Consider the following 7819-nt stretch of genomic DNA (forward strand, 5'->3'; position numbering starts at 1 on the left):
CGCCCGCTGCCAGGACTTCCGGACGCGCGAAGGACGCCTGAAAGCCGCCCGCAATCTGGTGAAGCGCGGCATCACCAACCTCTGCGTCATCGGCGGCGACGGCAGCCTCACCGGTGCTGACACCTTCCGTGCCGAATGGAGCAGCCTCCTGGCCGAGCTGCTGAAAACGGGTACGGTCTCCCCCCCCCAGAAAATTTCCCCCTGTTGAGCCTTGCTTTAAGCACATTTTGCACCAAAACGTGGCTTTTCCCCACTGGAAATAGCAGGATTTGGGGGCAGTTTTGTCCCAAAAGGATGTTTGGTGGGGGGACGCAGTGGGAAGGGGGCTTCCCAACCCACTTGCCCTTTTTTAGGGGGGATCACGGCGGAGGAGGCGAAGAAGTCGAGCTACCTGAACATCGTGGGCATGGTGGGCTCCATCGACAACGACTTCTGCGGCACCGACATGACCATCGGCACCGACTCAGCGCTGCACCGCATCATGGAGATCGTGGACGCCATCACCACCACGGCCCAGAGGTGACGCAGGGACATCCCCACCCCACACCTCAGGGAACTGGGCACCTGCGTCCCTGCTCTCTCCATGGGGTGTCACTGAGCTCTGCATCTCCTGCAGCCACCAGCGGACGTTTGTGCTGGAAGTGATGGGTCGTCACTGCGGGTACGTCCCCAGCGCTGCCACCAGGGTCTGCCTCCTGACGAAACGGGAAGGGAAAAGCCCCACACGGCCTCTTTTTCTGCACCCCCAGCTACCTGGCTCTCATCACCTCCCTGGCCTGCGGTGCTGACTGGGTCTTCATCCCCGAGTCCCCCCCTGAGGATGGCTGGGAGGACCACTTGTGCCGAAGGCTCACAGAGGTGGGGCGGGCTGCAGTGGCGTGCCCTGTGCCTGTCCCCATCCCCACTTTATCCCTGTCCTCGTCCCCATCCTCATCTCCATCCCCATTCCTGTTTTGAACCCATCTTGGACATCATCCCCGTTTCCTTCCCTGTCCCTATTTTGTCCCTATCCCCATCTCCGTTCCCATCACTGTCCCCATCTTCATCTCCTTTCCTCTCCCTGTTCTGTCCCCATCTCTGTCACCGACCCCGTCTCTGTCCCTATCCACATCCTGATCCACACCCCTGTTCCCATTGTCACCCCCTTCTCCCCCAGACCCGTTTGGGTGGCTCAAGGCTGAACATCATCATCGTGGCCGAGGGCGCCATCGACAGACACGGCAAGGCCATCACCTCTGACGAAGTCAAAGATGTGAGCGGGATGAGGAGACCCCCATTTCTGCTCCCATTGTTGGTCCCAGCAGAGTTTGGGCACCCCATCCCCACGCCAACCCTGCTGTCTTGCAGCTGGTGGTGAAGCGTCTGGGCTACGACACCCGCGTCACCATCCTGGGCCACGTGCAGCGCGGTGGGACGCCCTCCGCCTTCGACCGCATCCTGGTAGGCAGCTCCGTCCCTCCTGTGCCCATCCCAGCTGAGCAGGGCCGTGGTGACGTCCCCGTCCCCGTCCCTGTCTCTGCAGGGCAGCAGGATGGGAGTTGAAGCCGTCATGGCCTTGCTGGAAGGGACCCCCGATACCCCCGCCTGCGTCGTCAGCCTCTCAGGGAACCAGGCTGTGCGTCTGCCCCTCATGGAGTGCGTGCAGGTGGTGAGTGCAGGGAGGGGGGCGTGGAGCAGCCCGGGATGCACGTGGAGCTGCGGTGCAAACTCAGCCACTGCAGTGCAAACCTGGCCGGCATAGCACAAATCCAGCCAGCGCGGCGCAAACTTGTTCACTGCAAACCTGTCCATCTCTGCTCTCTGCAGACCAAAGATGTGACAACGGCGATGAATGAGAAACGCTTCGATGACGCTGTGAAACTGCGGGGCCGGTGAGCATCCACGGCACGTCCCCCGTTGGGGTCACGGGGCTGCAGCCATCCCCAGCACTCCCTCATCCCCTTATTTTTCCTCCCTCTCCCTCCCCACTTTCCCAGGAGTTTCCAAAATAACTGGAACGTCTACAAGCTGCTGGCACACATCCGCCCACCCTCCACCAAGGTAAGGAGGTGGAATGGGGTGTGGAGGGGGCACACCGAGCCCCCCCCGACGCTGTCCCCTCACCCCACAGAGCGGTTACACGTTGGCTGTGCTCAACGTGGGCGCTCCGGCTGCCGGCATGAACGCAGCCGTGCGCTCCACCGTGAGGATCGGGCTCATCCACGGGCACAGGATGCTGGCGGTGCACGACGGCTTCGAGGGGCTCGCCTATGGGAAAGTGCGAGGGCAAGGGGCTGCACGGGGTGGGGGAAGGGGGTGCACGGGGAAAAGGGATGCATGGGGAAAGGAAATACATGGGGAAAGGGGGTGCGTATGGATAGGGGTACGTGGGGAAAGGGGACGCGTGGGGATGGGAGCTCATGAAGGAAGAGGAAGCACAGGAATGGGGGTGCACAGGGAAAGTTGCAGCCCTAAAAGCTGCAGCCCCCAGGAGGGGGATCCCTACCCAGCGGGGGGCTTCACACACCCCACAGCCTTGCATGCATGGGGGTACCGTGATAGCGACGTGCTGCGTGCTGAGGGTGGTGCACATCAAAACCTTTTGCCCCTCAACCCAACTTTCTTACTGCTGCTTTCCCCCACCCCCCCACTCCCGCCAGGTGGAAGAGAGCAGCTGGGATAAGGTTGGCGGCTGGACAGGTCTGGGGGGATCCAAACTGGGGACGAAGAGGTAACGCTGTCCTGTGGAAGTCTGGGTGCGGGGGCCCAAGCGAAGCCCACCCCCGGAGGCTTTACCCTCCCACGCTTCGGCCAGGACCTTGCCCAAGAAATACTTTGAGGAAATCAGCGCCACCATCAGCACCTTCGGCATCCACGGGCTGATCATCATCGGGGGCTTCGAGGTGAGTGGGGTGGCGTGGGGCTGCGGGGGCACCTCCCGGTGCCGTGCCCCTTACCCCCCATTCCCCCAGGCCTTCATGGGCAGCCTGGAGCTGATGGAAGGGAGAGCCAAGTTTGACGAGCTCTGCATCCCCATCTGCGTCATCCCCGCCACCGTCTCCAACAACGTCCCTGGTTCTGACTTCAGCATCGGCGCCGACACCGCCCTCAACACCATCACCACGGTGCGGCTCCCGCGACCCCCCGCGGCACACAGCCCCTGATCCCCGCTTACAATTAAACACCCCCCCAACCCAAACCTTTCCCTCCTGCCCCACAGACCTGCGACCGCATCAAGCAGTCGGCAGCGGGGACCAAGCGGCGCGTCTTCATCATCGAGACGATGGGCGGCTACTGCGGGTACCTGGCCACCATGCGGGGCTGGCGGCGGTGCTGACGCTGCCTACATCTTCGAGGAGCACTTCAGCATCCGTGACCTGCAGGTGGGGACCCAGCGGCATCGCCGTGGGGCTGGGGGGGGGCTGCATTTATCCCTGCTTGCATCCCCTCCAACCAAGCATCACCGCAACACCGCAGGGACGGGGGTGTTGCATTTATTCCCACAGCACTTCCAAAAGCCGAGCCTCAAACACCTCTTTTTCTCATCCTTAGATCAACGTGGAGCACTTAACCGAAAAGATGAAGACGACAGTGAAGCGCGGGCTGGTGCTCAGGTAAGGATGGGGCCATGGAGGAGGGGGGCTGGAAGGGCCCATCGGCTGCTCGAGCCGCCCTGAGCCCCCGCTGCCTCACCCAGGAACGAGCACTGCAATGAGAACTACACCACCGACTTCATCTACAACCTCTACACAGAGGAGGGCAAAGGCATCTTCGACTGCCGCAAGAACGTGCTGGGGCACATGCAGCAGGTACGGCCGTGCTGTGAGCTCCCAGCAGCGGGAAGGAGCCCCTCGGTCACAGCTCCCCCCCCACCTGCTGCCATCTCCCCCTACAGGGCGGCACCCCGACCCCCTTCGACAGGAATTTCGGCACTAAAATGGGCGCCAAGTCAGTGGCTTGGATCACTGGCAAGATCAAGGAGTGCTCCCGGCACGGTGGGTCCTGTGGGGGTATAACCAGGGGGCTCCCATCTGCATTTGCAAAGCCCCCTCGCCTTCCTGCAGCCACGCCGCAGATCACCAAAAGCAAACCTCAGCTCCTGCCCAAGCTACGCACGCATGCTCACGCTTCCTGCTCCTCTATTTCAAACCAAAGCACTGCTGTGCTCTGTGGGCTTGGCTTCTGCTGCCCACCCTCGGGGGGGCTGTGATGCTGAGCCCATTCCGGGCGCTCCTTGCAGGTCGCATCTTCGCCAACACAGCCGACTCGGCGTGCCTGCTGGGCATGCGCAAACGCAGCCTGGTCTTCCAGCCCCTCATTGAACTCAAGGAGCAGACAGACTTCGAGTAGGTGCCCACCACCCCCTCCCCAGCACTGCCACAGGAGCACAGGAGCTCACACCGTCCTCTCTCCAACCCCCCAGGCACCGCATCCCCAAGGAACAGTGGTGGCTGAAGCTGCGCCCCATCCTGAAGATCCTGGCCAAGTACAACATCGAGCTGGACACCTCGGAGAAGGCGCTCATGGAGCACGTCAGGCACAAGAGGGTCTCGCAGGAGTACAACATGTGAGGGAGGACCCTCTGAACGACCCTCCCCAAGTCCCCCGCAGCATCTTCTTGAAAGAGCAGTTTGGCCGAAAACTGAGGGTTTCCTCAGTGTAATTTTGGGCTGGTTTAGATCCAGCCAGGTGTTTTATGGGCTTTTGAAAGAGAAAAGCGTTCCGCGAGCGGCTCGCGTTGTGGCAGGACGTTGCATTGACCTAAAAGCAAAGGTCAGGTCTGTAGGGCATCACTTTAGTTTGAAACACAGAATTGTGACGCTTCAATAAAGCAGCACCGCTCCGTGGTGGTGACAAACACAAACTGTGCTCACACTCTCCACGCTCACCCACCAGCAGCAGCACACATGGCTGCCACGCACGCGCAGCCCTGGGAACGCAACCTTACTTTCTCCCCCAGAGTAATCATCCACATTTACCCTTCTCACCTCTCCTTTGGGAGCTCGAGGCAGCTCTCCCAGAAGATTCTCAGGTGACAGATGAAAACGGGGCACAATTCTGCTCCCACTGGCTGTGCAACACAAAACCTTCCAGAGTGTGGCTTGCAAGGAGCCATTTATTTCTGTGGACAGAAGCTGGGGACGGATGAGACACGGGGCAGGCAGCGGCTCTGCGTCCTCAGCTGCAGCCCTGCGTCCTTCCGCCATGCGAGGAGCTGCTGCCCCTGCCTCCAAACACACGCTTTACACACACGTATCAATAAAAGCAGCCCTGGCGCGGTGAGCTGGCAGTGCAAAACCAAACCCAGAACTCGGATGGGTTCTTGGACGGCAGATCAGAGGCGAAGCTCTCGCTCAGGACCATCCTGTGCTCGCGACAAAGCTGCTCGGGACAGCAGGGAATAGTTTCCTCTTTTTGCAGGAGTTGTGGCCAAGTTTCTGATGAGGGACAGTGAGCACAGGGCCCTGCTCACTGCTCAGGCATCCATCAGGACACTTCTCACTCCCCAGCGGTGCCACGAAGGGATTTCTCCTGCAAACACTGCAATCCCTACAGCTCCCCATCTTCTCTCTGTCCCTAAAGCGCTGATTCTCCCTGAATACATCCAAAAAATCACAGACATGGAAGTGAACAAAGCTCTCCTGGGTGCCAGCAGGGGGTCCCACGTCTGCCCCAGCGCTGTGTGCAGTGAGGAGGGTGTGGGTGCTCGCTCCAAGGAACAGACTCACATTGCATGTGCTCACCCACCGGGCCTCTCCACATCCTGCAATGCCTCGAGTCCTTTACAAAGGGGAGATTTCTCCGTTCTCACCCAGAAAGCCTTGCTTTCCCCAAGGCCTACCCCAACAGAAACAACAGGTTAATGCAGCAGGTGGGATGGAATTCACCGTTTGTTAAAGGGAGAAGAGTTCATTGGACAAGGCTGAAAACACAGAAAAGGAGCTCGCGAGGGGCAAGCGCTGCAGGCAAGGAGAGGACACTGTCGGTGGGTCCCACTGTCCATCCAGCGCCCGCCAGTCACACAGCAAGCAATGAATCCACACCCACGGCCGCCCCGTGCCTAGCTGAGGAGCAGCACGTACTCCTTCAGGCAGGTGGGCAGGGGCAGCTGCTCCACGGCCTCGGGCAGGAAGCGCACCCCCAAGCTGCGGCGCACGGCGTAACGCGACAGGGTCTGCAGAGTGCCGGGCGCCGAGCAGAGCAGCGTGAGCTTCTCGCAGAGCTGCTGGTCCCTGCTCACCTCCCAGGGCATGCTGCCGTTCTTGCGCAGCTCAAAGTGTCCGATGGCGCGGTGCAGGAGGTCGAAGCAGGAATCCTCGCGCTCCGTGCCCAGTCCCCGCACCAGCAGCGCTACCAGTCGCGAGATGGGGCTCTGCCCTTTTAAATTCACCACCCGCACCTCGGCCCCGAAGTCGAGCAGGATGCTGACGCTCTCCAGGTTGCCCTTCATGGCGGCCCAGCTGAGCGGCGTGTCGTCGTTGTAGTCGCGGGCGTTGACCAGGGCGCCGTTCTCCAGCAGCGAGCGCACGCACTCAGCCGTGTTCTTGAAGGCTGCCCAGTGCAGCGGCGTGTCCTTGTTGCCATCCAGGGCGTTGGGGTCGGCTCCGTACTCCAGCAGGATCTCCACGCAGGTCTCGTCCTTCTCGGCCGCGTAGTGCAGGGCCGTGCGGTTGTAGCCGTCCAAGGCGTTGACCTGCAGGAGGGCACGGAGGGGAAGATGCACGGTGAGTGATACCAGCGCGGCACAAAGCCCTCCCCGCATCCCATGGAATGGTTGGGTTGGGAAACTCGAAGCCCCCCCCAGCTCCACCCCCTGCCCTGGGCCGCTCCCATCAGACGTCCAGGCCCCATCCATGGCTCTGAGCACCGCAAGGCTGGGGCACTCACAGCTCTCCGGGCGGCAGTTCCAGGGCCTCACTGCAGTGAAAAACTTCTCGCTGACATCTAACCTAAATCTCCTCTCCTTTAATTTAAAGCTATTTCCCCTTTTCCTATTGCTGCAACCTGCCCACGTAAGAAGTTGTTCTCCCCCATTTCTAAGCTCCTTCTAAGCACTGGACGGTCTTCCCAGAGCCTTCTCTTCTCCAGGCTGGACACCCACAGCTCCTTCAGCCTTTCCTCATAAGAGGCACTCCAGCTCCTGAGCATCTTCACGGCCCTCCTCTGGAATCTGGTCATGTTCCTCCAGAGAATGATTAAATGAAGCACACACGAGGTGGGGGGTGCCATCTACCAGCTGCCAAAATTCAAGCAGGAAACCTACAGCACTTAACGCCCCTTTCAGGCTTTCTCCAAAAGTCTGTTTTCAAGTAGGTACACTTAAAATCTCAGGCAAAAACACTACTGGAATGTTGGAATTGCCCCTGTGCTTATGCAATATACCTTCACCCAGACCCATTCTATTCTAAAAGAGAGCAGAGCAGCTGCCACCAAGACAAAGCACAATTCTGGCAGCACTCAGAACCGATGGTTCCACCTTGCTAAGGAAGCAGAGTCCAGCACCACGACAACACGGCTCCATTCCAAAGAGGCGTTTACCTCTGCTCCCTTCTGCAGCAGCAGCTCCACACAGTCGGCGTCAGCCACCATGCAGGCGCAGTGCAGCGGCTTCAGAGTGCCATGCATGCAGTTCACATCCGCGCCCTGCAGAAACACGGCGAGCACGCGGGGTTAGAGAGTTCGGCCACCCGTAAGTCATACTGCCGGCTGGACAGAAAATAATCGGTCCCCTTGGCCAGCAGGGCGCGCTTCTGGCTCGCAGTTACTCTCTTCTGCGCCCACCCCCTTCTGGTGGGGAATCTCTTTCCTATTCCCCCCTCACCGACTCCCCCCTGACGCA

At 60.3% G+C, this 7819-nt stretch overlaps 2 protein-coding genes across 2 annotated transcripts; one reads left to right on the top strand and one right to left on the bottom strand.

Moving 5' to 3' along the window:
- The first annotated feature begins 6 nt into the window (after positions 1 to 6).
- PFKM (phosphofructokinase, muscle) lies at positions 7 to 4843 on the top strand. The gene is given in 20 exon segments (XM_019611610.1): positions 7 to 170; positions 354 to 519; positions 617 to 661; positions 750 to 858; positions 1157 to 1252; positions 1348 to 1440; positions 1523 to 1648; positions 1807 to 1871; positions 1977 to 2040; positions 2111 to 2257; positions 2640 to 2710; positions 2795 to 2882; positions 2952 to 3104; positions 3200 to 3294; positions 3296 to 3362; positions 3532 to 3593; positions 3677 to 3788; positions 3875 to 3974; positions 4220 to 4325; positions 4403 to 4843. Coding segments are annotated over 19 exon segments (1860 nt in total). The 5' UTR covers positions 7 to 170; positions 354 to 406; the 3' UTR covers positions 4551 to 4843.
- Positions 4844 to 5070: 227 nt separating this feature from the next.
- Positions 5071 to 7645, bottom strand: ASB8 (ankyrin repeat and SOCS box containing 8). The gene is made up of 2 exons (XM_003214000.4): positions 7519 to 7645; positions 5071 to 6673 (listed from the first exon to the last, which is right to left on the bottom strand). Exons 1-2 carry the CDS (start codon positions 7603 to 7605, stop codon positions 6041 to 6043), a joined length of 720 nt encoding a protein of 239 aa, XP_003214048.1. The 5' UTR covers positions 7606 to 7645; the 3' UTR covers positions 5071 to 6040.
- Between the last annotated feature and the right edge of the window lie 174 nt (positions 7646 to 7819).

Source organism: Meleagris gallopavo, unplaced genomic scaffold, assembly GCF_000146605.3.
Source record: "Meleagris gallopavo isolate NT-WF06-2002-E0010 breed Aviagen turkey brand Nicholas breeding stock unplaced genomic scaffold, Turkey_5.1 ChrUn_random_7180001951027, whole genome shotgun sequence".
Lineage (NCBI taxonomy): Eukaryota > Metazoa > Chordata > Aves > Galliformes > Phasianidae > Meleagris > Meleagris gallopavo.